The sequence below is a fragment of the Sorghum bicolor genome, chromosome 3, assembly GCF_000003195.3.
Source record: "Sorghum bicolor cultivar BTx623 chromosome 3, Sorghum_bicolor_NCBIv3, whole genome shotgun sequence".
NCBI classification, from domain to species: Eukaryota; Viridiplantae; Streptophyta; class Magnoliopsida; order Poales; family Poaceae; genus Sorghum; species Sorghum bicolor.
This window is the reverse complement of record NC_012872.2, coordinates 11,753,049-11,773,862: the sequence shown is the minus strand read 5'-3', so window position 1 is coordinate 11,773,862 and position 20,814 is coordinate 11,753,049. Positions and strand designations below refer to the sequence as shown.

General features: G+C 42.6%; 1 protein-coding gene across 1 annotated transcript; it reads left to right on the top strand.

The window, feature by feature from the left end:
- LOC8074525 (NEDD8-activating enzyme E1 catalytic subunit) lies at positions 12,757–19,966 on the top strand. Its single transcript, XM_002457591.2, has 9 exons — positions 12,757–12,977; positions 13,081–13,244; positions 14,170–14,372; positions 14,902–15,134; positions 15,211–15,273; positions 15,352–15,408; positions 17,445–17,566; positions 18,562–18,679; positions 19,460–19,966. The coding sequence occupies exons 1-9, from the start codon at positions 12,858–12,860 to the stop codon at positions 19,745–19,747; spliced, it is 1,368 nt and encodes a 455-aa protein (XP_002457636.1). The 5' UTR covers positions 12,757–12,857; the 3' UTR covers positions 19,748–19,966.

Sequence of the window (20,814 nt, the reverse complement as noted above, 5' to 3'; positions counted from 1 at the left end):
ATCTACTTTATGTTACTACTTGTTCACATGAGGAGCTAAAATTGGTTCATGAGGAACTTTGTGTTACTCATGATAACTTGGTAAAAGATCATGCTTTTCTCACTAAGAAGATTTCTAATAAAGAAATTAAAACTAGTGAGAGCTCATCATTTGGGTCAAATGATCAATTATGTGATATTACTAACCCTTGTGATGTAGGAAAGAAGCATGTATCCACCTCTTGTGATGATTTATTGTTTATGCCATGTTCTTCACATACAAATGCTTGTTCTACTTCTTTGTCTTGTGAGACTAACCTTTTGAAGGAGAACAATGAGCTCAAAAGTGAAGTGAATAATTTGAGCAACAAACTAGAGAGGTGTTACTACTCAAAAGTCACCTTTGAGCATATATTGAAGACTCAAAGAAACTATGGTGACAAGTGTGGCCTTGGCTTCAAGAAGAAGATGACAAAGGGCAAAAGAAAGCAAGAAAAGAGGAAGCTTTCTCATTTCATGTGCTATCGGTGCCATGAAGTGAGACATCTTGCAAATGGTTGCCCAAACATTGAGAAGCTCAAGAAGACGAAAGAAGAAGAGAGGCTCAAGCATGTCAAGTGCTTCAAGTGCCGCACTTGGGGTCACCTTACCTCAATGTGCCCAACCAAGCAATTGGTGAAGCAACAAGTAAAGCCTCAACCAAAGCCAAAAGTTGAGCAAGAAAAGACACCCCAAGCTCAAGTCAAGATCAACCATGATTGTGATGACTTGAGGATGATGAAGAAGAAAACAAGAAGGGGTGGAAGAGCAAGGCATCCAATGCAAATCCAAGATGCCAAGATGATGAGCAAGAATCAAGACAAGAAGAAAGCTTATGCTCACATCATGTGTTTTGAGTGCAAGAATGATGGACACTTTGCCTCGAAGTTTCCTACCAAGCTTGAGAAGAAGGCTCAAGCAACTCTTAAGAGGCAAGGCAATAAGAAGCAACACATGAGCAAGGAAGAAAAGGCTCAATCAAGGATAAGTTGCTACTTATGCCGGGAAAGGGGACACATGGCTCATTCATGTCCCCTAGGTAATAATTCTAAGCCAATTTCAATTGATAACCATAATATGCTTAGAAAGGATGGTGATGGTACCTTTATGGTTGCTATTGCACAACATCTCACTACTCATACTAAGGCATCGCCTAAGTATGTTGCTCCTAACTTGAGAGGACCCAAACTAGTTTGGGTACCATCAAAAAGTGGATAAATGTGTGTAGGTATCATCGGCATTGGAGGCTTGATTCAACTGATATTATATTATTCGTCATATGATTGAATCAAGTACTGAAGCTTATTACATATCCTATCCCAATGCCACAACAAGATTAGTGAAGTCCAAATATGCTATAACATACAAGTGCAAATATTCAAGTTGTGGTATTTTATTGGATCATTTGATGGCTTGCAAATACATGAGTTTAAGCTTGCAAATTAGATGATCATGAGCTAACAAAGGTATATCTTTGTTGATCACATTCATTTGGTTGCATATGAGTTGATTGAATTGGATATATATGCAATGTTGCTTGCTATAAGATGATTGGATGGATTAAATGATTAGTAATCAAGTTTGGATTGATTTGAGTTGGATAAGTTCATGAGATGAATTTTACTAAGTGGATTGAATTGATATATGTCTTGTAAAAATATTCAAACAAGTCTTTTTCAAGTTTGATTCAAATTGAAGAAGTATAGCTCAATTGCTCGAAATCTGTCCAACATTGAGAATCTGAGCTAGCTGGGATCAAGTCTGCGTTTGAGTGACCAAATCTTATTGAAATGGCTTGAAATTTGGAATGCATGCTGTACAATTATCATAGAAGATGCTGTAGAAATTTCATGAGAATTGGATAAGGGATACTTCGGTTTTGGAGTGAATCTTGTCAGCTATAATGCAGCAGTTTTCAGCATGTAGCAGTGGTGGAAGAATTGAAATCTGATAGCTATCTAGAAGTCAAAAGAAGATCAAATTTTTACAGCTGCTATATGACTTAGTGAAACACATCTCCACCAAATTTCGTGGTATTTGGATCTGTACATTGTGAGATATGGATATTTCTTTAAAGGGTACAGAATCTGCCAGAAAAGTGACAATTATTGGATTGATCTAGAGTCACTTCAATTGAAAGGTCCTCAAGTTGGAAACATGATCATAAGTGTTTGAGGCACCTAAGTTTGGTTTTGAATTGATCTAGAAGCATGACAAGTAATGAGTACAAGGTCATTTGATTGTAGAATGTACTTGGTGTACACATTTAGTACTCAAATTGAAGATCAAGATCAAACTCAAGAAGAAGATAAAGTTTAAGTTCTAGTAACTTTTGGAAATCATTTGGTAAAAATAAAAGGACTTAAACAAAGAAGAAAGAAAAGGACTTAAAGAAGGACTCATGGTTACTCATCATATTAAGTCCATCACTTGAATCAATCAATCAAAAGCAATTCAAGTGAGTATCAAAAATAGTTTTTTGGAGAGAGGTCACTTCTCCCTATGTGAGGGGCGTGCCGCCCGAGGGGTGGGTAAACCAAGTGTGGTGCTTGGAAGGCTAACATGGAAGTGGTGATCTAAAGGACATTTGAGATGCTTAGTTGAAGCAATCAAAAGGATTGATCAAGAAAGCAAGCAACAACCCAAAAGAGAGCTAGTCAAGCTATTTCAAGTGATATTCTTAGTAGTTCTCTCATGCAAGCAATGGTCAAAAGAAGAAGCAAGCCAACCACAACAAGATAGTGCACTTGATCAATAAGTGGTTCTCCATTCATATGGGTGAAGATTTGATCTATCAATTGGCATTTATAATTGGTCTTCACCAAGCTTATTAATTGGACTTCACATTGCTATTGGAGAAATGAATTGGAATCTAACATAGCAACGGTATCATTGTAATGTGCATGATCATTTCATCCCTTACTAGTATGCGGTTAGTGCATATAGTACATGCTTAATAGGATCATGCATGACAAATGAAAAGTTTTAAATTCATAACCTACCACTATTGCTTGAATGATTAGTTGATCTAGTGGTATGTATATGAGTTTATTCATGAGCTAGTGAACCCAAATACTTGATCTATTTTGGATTGCTAACAAGTGACAAGTACAACATTGGCAAGATAACCCTTAATGTGAGGTGTGAAAAAACTTGTCATTGGTTCAAATCAGACTTGGAAGCTTAGGCAAATCAACATAGTTCAAGTCTGCAATTATAAGCTCATGATGATTAGAGTACAAGAACAAGACAACAATGCAAATGGATATCTAAACTCAAATGTTTCCTCAATTGGTATCCTACAATTGGTACTCATGATAGCAAATGTTCAAGAAAACAAACAAGTGGTTCCATACTACAAGACCTTAATTGATAAAAGAATCCCATATGGTATCGGACAAGATATGTCAAATGATATCACATTTATACATATGGTATCTATCATACAAGAAGGTGGTTCCACAAGTGATCCTCAACTTTAAGTGATCATCAAGCAAAGAAAGTTCCCTCACCAACAAGATTGACAAGTGAATGACCCATGCTATGACATAGGGGAGTGCCCCACCAAATGGTATCAAGGTCAAAGATCCTAAGTGGTATCTCAAGAGCAATTCAAGTAATGTCATTCCAACACATGGTGATGTCCATAAAAAATGCAAGATTCAAGCCTCAACCATCTATCCCAATGCAATCCTTTGTCACAATAAGATTCACACCTTTTCAATTGGTATCAATTGATTTAATTGGTATCATACCTTTTATGAAAATTGATGACAAAGGGGGAGAAGTTGGAACAAAGATATGATCATGGGGTAAGTTAGACAACAAAAGATATGTTTCAAAGGAGAGATCAAACAAGGACATGGACCAAGAGGGAGCAACATTGAGAAAAAAAAGATGGATCAAAATTCTTGAACATGAGAAGCACACAAGTAGGGGGAGCAAGCTCATGAACATTGATTGTTTGCATTTGATTTGTGCATATTCATGTGCTTGCTTGCATTGCATAAGTTTCTAAATACAATATGCATGCTTGTGTGGTGTATGCTAGCTATAGAACTTGATTGATGATATGAAAACTAGTATGCATAGGTTGGTAGCTAGACTTGTGTTTATCAAGTAAAAACTAGACCCTTGCTTATAATGTTGATCTCACGGGGTTTCAAGTATTTTTGTTGTCTAGCTACACATGGTGCTAAGGATGGTGTACATTGAATGCTTCAAATGATATCGAATTTGGTATCGAACTACAAAGGTTTACTCTATACACCTTAGCACTTAGTAGGGTTTTATGGTGCTTATCCAATTCTTGACATAGAGCTTAAATGTTGGATAAGTAGCATAAAATCCAAAACAAGTTAGCAATTTACACTTGTGTGAAGTGCTAGCTTGAAAAAGCTTAATTTCCATATCTTTGTAGAGTTGTCATCAATTACCAAAAAGGGGGAGATTGAAAGGTCCTTGTTTGGTTTTGGTAATTGAGTGACAACTTAGGTGGGCTAATAGTGTTTATGTGAGATACACAGGAGATTAGTCCACAGGTGATGATATGATGATGGATGAGCTCATTGCACATGAGACATGACATGGAATCATGTGACCAAGGTGGAGAAGATCAAGATGAGGCTTGGCTTGATGGACCGGTTGCAAGAGTGAAGGGCAAGTCGAAGGCTTTGAAGCGAGGGACCGCGTGTGACGGTGAAGCTTGAGCAAGACTTGGCGCCGATGGACCGAGGCAACGATGAAGAGCAAGTGAGGTCAAGATCGATGAACCAATACGGTCACGTGATGATATGAAGTGGATCATATCATTTGGTGATTGGTTGGTGCATGTGTTGCATCAACATTGGAGGAGATGGAATGGAATGCACAAGGCAAAGGTATAACCTAGGGCATTTCCATTTCACCGGTCATAGGTGTGTAGAGAAGTGCTTGACCGGATTTAGGATAGATAACCGTACTATAAAGAGGAGAAATCTTTAATTGCAATGGTTGTCTAGTGCCACTAAGTGTGAGTCTCATTTGCATATACCTAGCGCTTAGTGACATGGTGAGTTGCATGAGAAAGCCTTTAAAAGTGTTTGTGAAATGCTAACACACATGCACATGGTGGTGTTGGCACATTTGCAAAGAAGAAGGTGTTGGAGTTGTTTTTGATCAACTTGGTGAAGAGAGAGAGGTGTTTCGGTGTTCTTCGGACATTAGGATGGCTCTTGGATTGAGACTTGGATCAAGTATCCATATGGATTGTATAGCCCTCTGAGTAAGCTTTCCGAAATGTCCAAGATCATCAAATTCGGAGTTCGGAGCAAGAAGTTAGCATCCTAACAAGTTTTGAGGTAGTGCTGAGAATGCAGGACCGGATGTTCCGGTGGAACTTCCGGTGGTACTTTCGGTGCCTGACCGGAAGTTCCGGTCAGCCTGACAGGAAGTTCCGGTGAGCCTGACAGGAAGTTCCGGTTGGGCTGTGAGAGGTGCCCTCGCGTTTGAGAAAACACTTCCGGTGTCTGACCGGAAGTTCCGGTCCATGACCAGAAGTTCCGGTCCACAACCGGAAGTTCCGGTCCCTGAATGGAAGTCCGCATAGGAGCCTTTGCGCATGGCCTCGCGTGTCAGGATTCACTTCCGGTCTCTTACCAGAAGTTCCAGTGGGACTTCCGATGGGTCCGAGTCTCTCACAACGGTCAGATCTGCTAGGCCACAACGGTCAGATCTGCTTGGACCGAGGCTCCAACGGTTAGATCTGGTTGGACCGGAAGTTCCGGTCCCAGGCACCGGAAGTTCCGGTGCCACTCTATAAATACCATTGGGAGCGCGAGCTGAGGGATTGGGGGCTGCAGCTGCCTTCTTCCTTCTCACTTCTCTCCCATTTAGAGCGCAAGGAAGTTAGGGTTCCTCCTCTCCTCTATCTCTCCCATGGATTTGAGCTAAAGTTTCTTAAAGAGGTTGAAAGCCCTTTGTGGGTGTGGATGAGAGGTTGAAGATCCACCCTTTCCCCTCCTCTCCCTCTCATGCTTGGTGCTATTTTGAGTGAGGGAGTGAGAGCCTAGTGTGTGCATTTGAGATTTGCATTTGGTGGCACTAGGAAATCTTTGTGGTTGGGAATTTATTGTTACTCTTGGTGATTGCCATCACCTAGATGGTTTGGTGGATTGTGACTCCATTTGAAGCACGCAAGAAGATTGTGCGGTGCTCCGGAGGAGGATTTGTGAGGGGTACGGTGCTCACCCCGCGGGGATCGCGAAGAGAAACTCTATTGGATCGTGCGTGTCATTGAGCTACCTCACTTGTGGGTAGGTTCTTGCGGTGTCCTAGTGGGGACGAGGTTCGTGTAACACCTCTTAGCCGCCGAACCACCAAGTGTTGGTCGACACAACGGGGACGTAGCTTGGTGGCAACCAAGTGAACCTCGGGAGAAAATCATCGTGTCAACTTTGTTCTTCCCGTTGGTTTGCAAGTCCCTAACACAAGCTTGTATTTACATTCTTATATTAGTGCTTGTGTAGTTGCTCTTGTAATTAGTTAGCTTGTGTAGATTGCTAGTTACCTTCTTGCTTGTGTAGCTAGAAGTAGTTCCCTTGCGTGACTAATTTGGTTTGTGTAACCTTGTTAGTCACTTTGCTTAGTTTGTGTAGCTAAGTATTTGCGCTCTCTAATTTGGCATTGGTTGCCTTGTTATTGAGCTTGCTAGTGTGCTTAGTCTTTGTGCGCTTTGCCTCACTAGTTTGTGTAGGAGCTCCCCCGGTTTGCAAAGTACTAGTTGCATAGGTTTGTGTGACCTTGCTCTTAGAATTGATTAGGTGAGCTCTTGCTAAGGTAGCACCTTGCTTGCTTGTTTAGGATCTTTTCAAGGTGCTAGAGAACTTAGATAGAGGGGTGTAGTCTTGGCTAGATCGATAGTTTTAATTCCGCACTTGTCTCGGTTAGCCGACGTGTTAAAGTTTTGAAAAGGACTATTCACCCCCCCTCTAGTCCGCCATCTCGACCCTTCACCTCTCAGGTTCGTGCATGCTAATCCTGGCAGGCCGTCCGTGCATGCTAATCACAGCAGGTGAAGGGTCGAGATGGCGGACTAGAGGGGGGTGAATAGTCCTTTCTAAAATTTAATACGTCGGCTAACCGAAACAAATGCGGAATTAAAACTATCGGTCTAGCCAAGACTACACCCCTCTATCTAAGTTCTCTAGCACCTTGAAAAGATCCTAAACAAACAAGCAAGGTGCTACCTTAGCAAGAGCTCTCCTAACCAATTCTAGGAGCAAGGTCACACAAACCTGTGCAACTAGTACTTTGCAAACCGGGGGAGCTCCTACACAAACTAGTGAGGCAAAGCGCACAAAGCCTAAGCTCACTAGCAAGCTCAATAACAAGGCAACTAATGCCAAATTAGAGAGCGTAACTTACTTAGCTACACAAACTAAGCAATGTGACTAACAAGGTTACACAAACCAAATTAGTCACGCAAGGGGAACTACTTCTAGCTACACAAGCAAGAAGGTAACTAGCAATCTACACAAGCTAACTAATTACAAGAGCAACTACACAAGCACTAATATAAGAATGTAAATACAAGCTTGTGTTAGGGACTTGCAAACCAACGGGAAGAACAAAGTTGACACGATGATTTTCTCCCGAGGTTCACTTGGTTGCCACCAAGCTACGTCCCCGTTGTGTCGACCAACACTTGGTGGTTCGGCGGCTAAGAGGTGTTACACGAACCTCGTCCCCACTAGGACACCGCAAGAACCTACCCACAAGTGAGGTAGCTCAATGACACACATGATCCAATAGAGTTGCTCTTCGCGATCCCCGCGGGGTGAGCACCGTACCCCTCACAATCTCTTCTCCGGAGAACCGCACAATCTCCTTGCGTGCTTCGACGGACTCACAAGCCACCAAGCCGTCTAGGAGGTGGCAACCTCCAAGAGTAACAAGCACCACTGGCTTGCAACACGAACACCTAGTGCCACTCGATGCAATCTCTCAATGCAACACACTAGAATCACTCACTCGCTATTGATTCGCACTCTTGCAAGCACAAGTGAGTTAGTGAAAGCCCTAGTTTAGTTTTGGATAATTGATGAAACCCTAGTACTGACCTCTATGCTAAGTGTGTGTACACTTAATGAGGTTGGTACATGCCAAGTGATGGAGCAAGAGATGATCATGGTGATGATGACGATCAAGACACCATAGTGGGTGTGATCACATTTAGGATAGATAGCCGTACTATAAAGAGGGGAATTCTTTGGCTAAGCGGTTATCAAGTGCCACTAGGTGTCTTTGTTCATGTGCATGCATTTAGAACCTAGTGAGCTAACTTAACTCCTTCGAAGAAAAATGATTGTCAAAATGCTAACACACGTGCACTTGTTGGTACACACTTTGTGGTGTTGGCACACTTTGAGAAGGAGGTGGAGTTTGAAGGGTAGAGAGAGGATGGGTTCCTCTCTCCCTCCCGCCGAGCTTGCGAGGTGGGATTCGGCGCTTTTTGAGAAAATGAAGTGCATATTTTCTATTGCGCCGGTGGGAAATTTGGAGAAGTCACGGGAAACACTCACCGGACGCTAGCTTCTGGGGCACCGGACGCTAAGTCTGAGTGTCCGGTGCAGACAGTGCCTGGCCCAGCTAGAGTAAGGCACCGGACGATAGGCACCGGACGCTGGCTTGAGCGTCCGGTGGTGCGCGTCCGGTGTGCGGGCGTTCTGCGACCCTCTCTGCGCATGGGTCCGGTGTGCACCGGACGCTCAGGGTGCGTCCAGTGGCTTGCGTCCGGTGACCCTGCGAGTTTGTGGAGCTCTCTGCGCATGAGTCCGGTGTGCACCGGACGCGTCCGGTGCTCTGCAGGTTACCGTTAGACTCTGACACGCGGCTGACGTTGGAGCACCGGACGCTGGTGTTGAGCGTCCGGTGCCCCTTTAAGAGCGTCCGGTGACCCCGTATTTCGCCCAGTGAAAGAGCCAACGGCTCTATTTGTTTGAGGGGCTATATATACGTGTTTGGCCGGCTTGGGGCTCACACTCTTGGCATTCTAACATACTAGACATCCTTGTGAGCCTAAGCAAACACCTCCCACTCATCTCCTTCATAGATTATACATCTTTGTGAGATTGGGAGTGATTCCAAGTGCATTTGCTTGAGTGATTGCATCTAGTGGCACTTGGGGATCGATTTAGCTGCGGTTTTCTTGTTACTCTTGGTGGTTGCCGCCACCTAGACGGCTTGGAGCAGCGGAGGAGGATTGGCACGAGTTGGTGATTGTTCGTGGCCATCTCCCGGTGATTGTGAGGGGTCTTGTACCTTCCCCGGCGGAGAGCCGAAAGGTAACTCTAGTAAAGTGCTCGTGTCATTGAGTTACCTCACTTGTGGGTAGGTTCTTGTGGTGTCCTAGTGTGGACGAGGTTCGTGCAACACCTCTTAGCCACCGAACCACCAAGTGTTGGTCGACACAACGGGGACGTAGCGTGCCGGCAAGCACGTGAACCTCGGGAGAAAAATCGGTGTCTCAATTGTGTTTGATTGGCATTCTCCCGGTGCTTGATTGTTTATATTGGTGATTGGTTCATCCCCTACACGGCGGTATAAATATCTCATCCGATACTTACTTACCGCAAACTAGTGTAATTAGTGTAGTTGCTTTCTTTGCCTCGTGTAGCTTAGTTCTTGTGTGGTTAGTGATCTTAGCAACTAGAATTGTTGGGTAGGTGGCATGCAAACACCCCTTTAGAGCTAGAGCAAAAAGCTTCGCTTGTTTATTTTCTAACCTCTTGCTCTAGTGAGTTTGTAGATTTTTTTTATAGGCTATTCACCCCCCCTCTAGCCATATTAGGACCTTTCAGTTAGAGGCTTTCCTAGCACTCCCCAAGCATGGACACTAAGTCCCAAGGGTGCTCAGCACAAGCCAAGGCCGGCCACAACTTCTATTTATAGCCCCAAGGGCTAAACTAGCCGTTACCCTTCACTGCACAAAAGTCGACCACACCGGACGCGTCCTAGTTCACACCGGACGCGTCCGGTATTGACCAGACCAGCGTCCGGTGCTCTTGACCGTTAGAAAACTAGCCGTTGCCTCTGACATTGACAGGGCACCAGACTTTCGCTTTTGAAATACCGGACGCGTCCGATGTCACACCGGACGCGTCCGGTATGCACCGGACCCAAACTCAGGGAGCATCGCAAACTTGAGCCAACACCGGTCGCCACACCGGACGCACACACCGGACGGTCTGGTGTGCACCGGACTCACACCCAGAGAGCTCTGCAAGAGGAGTTTGCACCGGACGCTAACTCGGACGCATCCTAGTTCACACCGGACGCGTCCGGTGTGCACCGGACGCGAACTCAGAGAGTTTCACCGAGAAAGCGACCTCACCGGACGGAGCACACCGGACTCTATGCGAAAACTGTTTCCGCGTCCGGTGCCTCAACTCGGACGCGTCCGACCTCATACCGGACGCGTCCGGCTTGACAGCACTGCGCGAAACGAACTCCAACTCCTTCCCTTGCTTCCATGTGCCAACACCAAAGTGTCACAACACTTGTGCAAGTGTGTTAGCATTTTCACAAACATTTTTGCAAGGGAGTTAGCCTCTCAACTTGCCACGCCACTTGATTCTAACACGTATGCAAAGTTAGATCGTTCAAGTGGCACTAGATGACCGATATGCAAACAAGTTTGCCCCTCTTGATAGTACGGCCATCTATCCTAAATCCGGTCATAAACTTCTCTACACACCTATGACCGGTGAAATGGAAATGCCCTAGGTTATACCTTTGCCTTGCGCTTTCCATTTCATCTTCTCCAATGTTGATGCAACACATGCACCAACCAATCACCAAATGATATGATCCACTTCATATCATCACGTGACCGTATTGGTTCATCGATCTTGACCTCACTTGCTCTTCACCGTTGCCTCGGTCCATCGGCGCCAAGTCTTGCTCAAGCTTCACCGTCACACGCGGTCCCTCGCTTCAAAGCCTTCGACTTGCCCTTCACTCTTGCAACCGGTCCATCGAGCCAAGCCTCATCTTGATATTCTCCACCTTGGTCACATGACTCCATGTCATGTCTCATATGCAATGAGCTCCTCCATCATCACATAATCACCTGTGGACTAATCTCCTGTGTATCTCACATAAACACTATTAGTCTACCTAAGTTGTCACTCAATTACCAAAACCAAACAAGGACCTTTCAGCAGGCCATCCTCTCAGAGCTATCGCGTGGGAAAGAGGATTGCGCGCTCGGGAAGAAGTGACGGCGCGCGGGAGGACGATGTGTCGCGATGGGAGACGCGATGCGCGGCTCTGAACACGCGGAAATATGCGCCGGTTCAGATTGTTTTTGCGATCTCTCCCAAAATAGGAAACCCAGATGGGAAACTGTTGGAGACATATTTTTTCTATTTTTCCTAAAAACCAAGGATGGGAAGGAGAGATGGGAAATTGTTGGAGTTGCTCTTATATTGTTGGTAAATAGAGATGTGCAAGCATGATGTTGTCTCATAGGTGGACTTAATTAGTGCCACATAATTTAAAGATGACGTAATAAATAGCATATAAAATAGTTGTTTTTAAGTTATCTTGTAGTAAATCACATCCTTACCTTATACATAAAATAAAAATAAACTTGTAAGGTGCATAGCAACAACAATTCATACAATGGTATAATAGTCATATTATAGTCCTAAATATTAGCTCATGAGGTGGTTGTTTCGCAAAACGATGACCTATTTCTTATTTTTCTCTTTTCCTCCACATAGGCAAAATCCTACATAGCATTGCATGAGACGAAGTATGAGACCGCTAACGTGTAGCAATGTCCTTACCCTTAGAAAGAAATATAAGGAAGCTAGAGAAAACCAGGTTGCCAATTGCCAACTTCCACCTTAGCCGTCTGATTGAGCGTATCATGTATCCCAACCGTCCACAAGAAAGGACTTATTTGAGGCAGCTCCAAGTGCTCTAGAACCAAGAAAAACAGCTCTAGAACTTAATTTTCTAGCCAAACATATCAACTCCATGAGATAACACCCAAAAATCTGAATTTGAAGGCCAGATCTATGAATTTCGTGGAGTAGCTCAGAATTTGCTCTTAAATCACAAACAAATTGTTTCTCCCGTAAAGCTAGGTGGTAACTACCGGTGCCTTCCTCCATTGTATACATGTGGGTTTGTTCGGATGGAGACGAAGATTGAAAAAGAATAGAAGATATTATATTCAAGTCATCTGTTTTTCATAGCTTATTTAATCTTAGTCATTCATTCATTTTCCTTTTCCTATCCCCCTCTGTATCCCACTGTCCAAACGGCACAACAAAATAACGGTTTACTTCTTTCTTTCTGTCGTCTTCCTCTTTCCCACCGCGACTCCGTTCTGTTCTTCCGCAGCCGCGCGCGGCTCGCCCCTCGCTACGTCGAGCTAGCCCCGCCCGGCCGCCCTGACCGCGCTCGCGCTCGCGCCGGCCCCACCCCCACCCCCTCACCCGCTCCGATTGCCCCTGCCCCTCCCCACGCGCGCCGGAGGCCGGACCCTGGCCGCTCTGGGACAAGCCGAGCTCGCTTGCGGTCGATCTGTTGACCCAGCACCGAGCCCAAAGTGGTACTCATGGGCTGCAATTGGATGGTTATTGGGCCGGCCCAGCAGATCTAGGGTGGAGCTCTCCCAAACAGGATCCAAGTTAGAGCTGCTCCAGGGTGGATAATAAACAGGCCCAAAGTCCATGTTTTTTTCTCCCCGTCTTTCGTCTCCCTTCCGCCACACCCATCAAAGCTTCCTCCTTATTCCTTCTCCCCGCTGCTCGAGAGGAGGCGAGCCAAACCCAGCGCGCCGCCGCGATGGCCTCCCCTGACGCGGAACAGCCGGCGCCGACGGAGCCCGAGCGGTGGCGTGACCTCGACATGCTCCTCTCCCGCCCCGGGAACCTCGTGGAGGCCTCCTTCGATCCCAGCCCCGGCGTGAGTGGCCTGCCCTCGATCCCTCCTCTCCTCCGTTGCTTTCTGGCGTTTTTTTACCCCTAAGCTTAAGTGATTGGTCTCATTGGTTGATCCGCGCGCGCAGCTGCGAGACCTACTGGGGAGCCTCGTGGAGGTTTTGGTTGTGGGCGCGGGCGGGCTCGGCTGCGAGCTCCTCAAGGACCTGGCCCTCTCCGGCTTCAAGAAGCTGCACGTCATCGATATGGACACCATCGACGTATCCAACCTCAATCGCCAGTTCCTCTTCAGGTCCGTACGGTTCCCCATTGGCCTCCCCGAGTGGATCCTCACGTGTTGCTTATCTGGCGAGCTGGAGGGAGGTGATAGGGTTTATGGAATTTTTCGGCACACTGAGGGTTAGTTACTAGTTGGGCTAGGTCTGTTTGGAACCTGGCCACTAAAATTTAGCAGTATGTTTAGATGCTAATTAGAAACACTAATTGTGAACTAATTGCATAAGCGGTGACTAACCGGTGAGACGAATCTATTAATCTTAATTAGTCTATGATTAGCTCATGATTAATGTAGCATCATCTGAGCTAATCATGGGCTAATTATGATTAATAGATTCGTCTCACCAATTAGTCACCGCTTATGCAATTAGTTTTGAAACTAGTTCATGTTTGGATCTTCTAATTAGCATTTAAATATATTGCTAATTGTTAGTAGGTTGGATCCAAATAGGCCTGGCTAGCTACTTTGCTAACAACTAGTTGAAGACTTGGCTAAAGAATTAGCTCACCTATTAGACCTCTTGTTTGGATGCACTAGGACTAATTTTAGCTAACTTTTAGCTAGCTAGCAATTAGCTCTTGTATCCAAACAAGCCATAAAAATCTGGCTTTTGCCAAAAGATGCTGAAAAACTGATCTTTGCTGCAGGACACCATAATTTGTGTGTATTTTTTCTGCCAGACACGATCTACTGTTCTCCACCCAATGTTAGAAAAATGCATCCTTAAAAAGACACTTTGTCTTAGTGAGTTGGGAAAGAATTTTTCGCTCTAAATTCACATTGAGGCTAAAATTTGTTTTTTTTTGCCATCACATAAGCTGAAGTATCACTTCATTGGAGTCGCAACTATTGTGTGCCTTTATATCATATATACTTACTATGTATAAATTTACCTGTCATTTTTATTGTCTCAACTGGAGCTGGCTGTCCTGTTGTACAGAGTTCAAGATGTCGGGAAGTCCAAGGCTGAAGTAGCAGCGAAGAGGGTTATGGAGCGAGTTAATGGGGTGAACATTGTCCCTCATTTTTGCAGGATTGAAGATAAAGAAATAGAGTTTTATAGTCAGTTCCACATAATTGTCCTCGGTCTGGATTCAATTGAAGCTCGAAGCTATATCAATTCTGTGGCTTGTGGTTTCTTAGGTATGTTTTTTCTATACCATTTTTTTGTAGATATATTCTCTTGCTCGGAGTAATAGAGTTTAAAAGGAGATCCTTAGGTCTACAAGACGACAACATGTCCTTGTGCTGTGCTATTGTGGCTGACTTGCTGTAACATTATGCCTTGAGAATTGCAATGAACTTCTTTTTTGCACATTCATCGTACTTACAAATTAATATGACAGCAATCAACTGTGTCCTGTCCCCATGTTAACCTAAACGATCAATGGTCAATGTTGCTTATAGCTGTTTAAATCGTTATTTTTGTGCCAAGTGATAATTGATACACTGTCAGATAAGCTCAAGGTTTCGGTTATGTGGCCACTTGTTTGTCCTCAGTGCAGATTACATTTGTTTGTTATTGCTGGTCATGACATCGAATGTAGCTGTTTTATTGTCTTTTATTTATGTTTTCACTTCCCAGTTGATCAGAGAATACTTAAAAGTATATAAAATTCAAAATATGTCACGCATAACATAATGGTGTGCCATATATTCATTCACATTGCAGAGTATGACTCAAACGACAATCCACTCGAAGAGACAGTCAAACCTATGGTAGATGGTGGAACTGAGGGCTTCAAGGGACATGCTAGAGTCATTATACCTGGAAAAACACCTTGCTTTGAATGCAACATATGGCTTTTTCCTCCACAGGTTAAGTTCCCTTTATGTACCCTCGCCGAGACACCAAGAACTGCAGCTCACTGCATTGAGTATGCTCACTTGATCAAATGGGATGAGGTACTACTCTTCTGTGCGCATTATTTCTCTCCATACCCTGACCCAACACTACTAACTGTTATATTTACTGTTGTAGGTTCATCCTGGAAAACCTTTTGATGCTGATGATGCAGAGCATATGCAGTGGATTTATTCAGAGGTATCTATATTGCAATGCCATGTAACTTATTTTATTAGTAGTCTGCTTGTAAATCATTTGACATACATACATATACAGGCTTTAAAGAGAGCAGAGCTTTTCGGTATTTCTGGTGTTACATATTCTTTAACACAGGTTTGTTTTCTGTTTATTGACAGTTTTACCCATGATGTAGAATATCAAAAAAACTTTGCTTCTCCTTTTCTCCAGTTGATTTTTTAATTTGTCAACGATAGATGAATTCTAGTGCAAACTTGAGTTTTTCTCTGGAGTCATAATTTAATGTGTTAAATCTCTTTTGCATGTAAATATGTTAAACAATCCAATTCTGTTCTATTTAATTTTTATGTTCTAGTAAGAAGCTAGCAATTTGGGCCTGGGTATTAAGAAAAATGGACTGCTGAATAGCTCATCATCCTCTTCTATGGCAACTTGCGTTATATAAAAAGCTAAGTCTGAGTATAAGAATGGTTCTAAATTAGGGGTATATCTTCCTTAGTTCCATTAAGAGCATCTCCAACAACTTGGTATTTCAACATGCTATCCTACCAAATTTGCTAAAAGCATAAAAATTCTCCTCCAACAACTCCTTATCTCAACTTGCTAAATTTCCCAAGTTGCTATCCAGAGGTTTCTACTGCCGAGATTTGTCAAGTTGCTATCCCAAGTTGCTATCCCGAGCGCAACTTGTTGGAGACACATATTCTTTTACCAAGTGAGCGGGTCCCATCTGTCATCCTCTATTTTTACCAAGTGAGAATAGCAACTTATTGGAGACAATCCTTTTTTCTTTTGCTAAACAAATTAGCAACTTGCTATAACTCAAGATTTGACAAGTGAATTTTACCAAGTTGTTGGAGATGCTCTAAGTAATGGAATTGCTTATTGCTTATGTTTTAAATGTCTTATAATATGGTAACTGGTTAACTGCATATGCTCTACCCTGGTTCAAATGAAATCTCTCCTGTTTAGCAGTTTATCTTTGGTTTTAGTGCTATGGCATATATGCTTATTTGTTGCTTTGTGCACAACATGGATTCCATCATCGATTTATTTTTTCTACATAATTTACATGGTCCTTATCTCCAAGAGTTCCCAATACACTCTCCCAATCTAGGATTTTTGGTACAATTGAAAAAAAAACCCATCTCCAGCAGCTCCCAAATCTCACCTCTCAATCTTTTAGAACTTGGAAAAACTCACCTCCATCTGCATAAGGATTTGCACGTATCCTCGTCCATGCGAGTCCCCCCCGGGCGATCTGCTTGTTGTCTGCTGTGTGCCAGCTGCTGCTGGCTGACAGGGGGCTAGTGCTGCTTGACCGGCTGCAGTTGCCTGTGCCTGCTGCTGCTGACTGGTGAGGGCTGCTGGCTGCCTGGAGCTGCTGCTGGTGGCCAGCACAAAGCTGCTGTTGCCTGTGCCTGCTGCAGGATGGCTGGCTGTTGGCTCCTCGCCTCCTTCAGGCCAGGTTGCGGCTGTGGAGTGCTGGCAGGCGGCGGCGACGTAGATGCGACCCTAGTGATGTCAGCGCAAAAAAAAGAAAACTGTCGCGAAGAAAAATTCCTGTGGGACCGAGATTTGATATTTTAGGAGTAAATTATTAGAAATGGCTGGAGATGACCTTATTTATTCCTTGCAATACTTTTTGGCGAGTTGGAATTGGAAAACATCATCATTTTGGGGAGAAATTATTAGGTACTCTTGGAGATGCTCTTAGTTTACCTGTTTATTAGTTTTGTTTTAGACAATCATGTTTCTACTTGTTGGCACTTGACCTTTTGTTTCCACAGAATTGAATCATATTCTTTATCATAAAAGTTTCTGTGCCATTTGCTCAATAGGTCTGAAACTTATTCTCTGTGGATGTTATAGATAGTGCTTTGGTTTTAGTATGCCTAGAGAATCACATATTTGAAAGGAAATAAATTATTTCAATATGCGGCCTGTTTTGATTTTGGTGCTTACTAGTATCTGGAATCTTAATCTTTATTTTGTTAGTGTTATACTCTTGTCATTTTGTTCTATGTTTAGTTGATATGCCTACTGGTTCGAATTCTCCATTAGTTGGACAGTGGAATTTAGCTTTTAATGTGATGCACAACTTTCTACTTGAAAAGTCTATTCATGGGACAATGACATATGTAGTACCCGCTACTTTTTGTGAATTTCAGGGTGTTGTCAAAAATATAATCCCAGCCATTGCATCAACAAATGCAATTATATCAGCTGCTTGTGCATTGGAAGCCTTCAAGCTTATTTCTGGGTGCAGCAAAAGTGTGTCAAACTATCTCACGTGAGTTCCATTGTTTCATAACCCATAGTTACTGTAAAAGTTGATTTCCATTGTCTTATAACCCATATTAGCCTGATCAACTGTGCTATTTGGGTTGTGGCTGCAGCTGTAGCTGCACATATTTAAGCTGCTAAGCAGTAGCAGGCTAGCAGCAGCAGTTGGAATGTATGCAGCTTCAGCCCAAGTAGCACAAGCGATCACATTCACAACTTATGTTGTTTTTGTTTCATCATTTAATTGAATCCTGTGCCACCGGAAAACTGACCTACAATCTTATTTCTCTCTCTTTTTTTACTTTGCATATTTGACCAATAATGAATCCTTAGTATACTACATGTTAGATTTTTATTTGGTAAATACTCAGTAGAACACTTTAATTTGGGCAATAAGCTGGCAAACTTTTCAAGATACAATATATAGATGCAATCATGTGTGGCGATAAACAATGCACATGCAAATTTTGAGAGAAACAGTGGGCCTTAGATAGATAAATGTATTATCTGAATGAGCATGCATCTGTAGTGATTTTATTGCAGTCGTCCTGATACATTAACAGTACACCAAACACCATTCTGTGAAAAAAATGGAAATAAACTCGAGAGGAATTTAAATGAGAAAAAATATCAATAAACAATGGTTCTCATCTTGGATGCTATAAGTAGATTGAAGGAATCACATGAGTGATTTCGTAGATTGAAGGAAATGAGTTTAAAGTAGTTCAACTCCAGCGTAGAGGCCTTTAATATAAGTAAGTCTGTGGTGCTGAGTTTATTATTTTATTATTTGAGTTTTGCATTGCCACTCTGCATATATGCTTGATTTGTTCATGTCCTCTTTTCACTGATCACTATATTTCTTGAAACCACGTTAATTGTTAGTTAATTGTTATCCTCCTAGGTGCTACTGCTGTTAACTTTATTTAACAATTATTTCTGAATCCAATGTGTTTCTTATCAGGGTTAGAGACAACTAGTGATTATTATGTCTATTTGCAGGTACAATGGTCTGGAAGGAACTCACATTAAAGTAACTGAGTTTATCAGAGACAAAGATTGCCTTGTATGTGGGCCTGGTACCCTTATTGAGCTGGATACAACATCTACTCTTTCAGATGTGAGTGCCAATGACCTCATAAACCCATGTCAGTGGAGGAAAATTGTTATTGCATGAGCAATTTCTTTCACCAGGATTACCTTATTAAAACTCCTCATATTCCATGCCATGTCAATTGTGTATGCTAGTCTGTTGTAGATTGATTCATGTATTCTAGTACATGCTATGGATGAAGTTGTGGAAGGAACATAGATATGAAATGTTTTAAGCATGCAATAGATTCTATCTATATTGCATATATACAGATAGACATGCATCTATGATCACAATCATCATATAACAACCCTAAAAGGACAGTATTACCTGGATATATTATTTGGTAGAGTAAATTTCACAAAACTAGAACTATTTGGACATTTTTATCAATTAACTACAAGTTTTAGTTCCTATTCAAAAACCTATAACTATTTTGACATATGTATAAAAAAATTACAGCTTTGTGGCCGCATGACTATGTTCGGCCTCATGGCATGCAACATGGCTACATGAAGTGAACATGTGGGGTTGGTCTAAGGCTGCAGGTTTCTTAGACTGCCAAAATTGTTGTAGTTTTTATAACATGCCACATAAGTCATAACTTTTTCATACACATGTCAAACAATAGCTGTAGGTTTCTGAAATTTACTCTATTTGCTAATTTAAGGTGCCATATTATATATGAGCTCAAGGAGTTAAGGGTAACTCAATGGTTGGTTTGCATACATTTATGGAAACGTTTCCCGGTGACCACTTTATTTATCTGCTGTTTGATCTGTCTAAAGCCTGTTGCCTGATTGACAGTTCATCAAGATGCTTGAAGAGCACCCCACGTTGCGGATGTCAAAAGCCAGCGTGACCCACGAAGGTAACAACCTGTACATGCAGTCACCGGAGGTGCTGGAGCAGATGACACGGCCAAACCTGAGCGTTCCCATGTTTGAGCTCCTCAAAGAGGTCCCATACACCACTGTCCATGCCACGGGCATGGCAGAGAACAACGGGAAGAAAGTGTCCTCATTGAGGAAGCTCCGTGTGGCCTTCAAGGGCATCGAAGAAGCCTCCAAGATGGATACGACCGTGAGCTCATGAAGCCGTCGTCATCCTGTTGCTAATTTCAAGTCTCCCAGGAAAGATGAGGATTAACCCCAATGTTTTTGGGACAGGTTAAGTGTAGTTTTCAAGCGCCATAATATATACAAATTGAAATGTGCGCTTGATAATGTTCAAACATGAAGAAATTTAACGATTAGATAATACCGTGGTTTGTGAGAATCGACTTCATTCACTTATTACTTCATTGGTATGGTATGATTCCAGCCCAAATAGAGCCATCGGCAAAAGGGCTGCACTCGTTCGGTACCCATCGGAAAACAATGGTGAGGCCACCTGAGAAATCTGGTGCCTCCAGGCGTTGTTGACCGTTGGCGTGTCTATTTCGGTGAGGTTGGGTGGTCTTAAGGATGGGATGGACCTCTAAATGGGTACATGCAATTCTTCTCTAATATATAATTTAATGAATTAAATAGATAATTTATTCTCTTATTTTTTTATCATTTAGTTTATTTAGTTATATTAGAGAAGAATCGAGGGTATATGTTAAGAGCATCCATTCTTAGATGGTCTATTTTGATGAGGCTAAAATAGTACTCCCTCCATACCCATAAAATAAGTTGTTTTGGACAATGACATGGTTTCTAAAGTCTAACTTTGACTTCTTGTTTTTATAAAAATATTTATCAAAAAGTGATATAGATATATTTTTATGAAAGTATTTTTCAAGACAAATCTATTCATACGGTTTCATATTTTCGAACTCAACAACTTAAAAGTTATTCATGATTTATATTCTCAATGTTTAACCCAAACCTTATCTAAAACGATTTGTTTTATGGGTATGAAGCTGCATAGCCTCTGAGTAGCACCTCCAAACTTAGTGCTCTCTGCCTTCTCCCTACTACCTACTACGCTTCAACACTGCATAGCCCTTTCTCTGCTGGTTGTCTCCATTGTTTTTCTTTCTCTGCTGGTTGTCTCCATTGTTTTTCTAAATTCCAGCACTATCATGTCACCTCGAAATCTAAAAAGTTTTCAAAATTCTCTGTCACATCAAATCTTGTGGCATATGCATGAAGCAATAAATATAGACGAAAACAAAA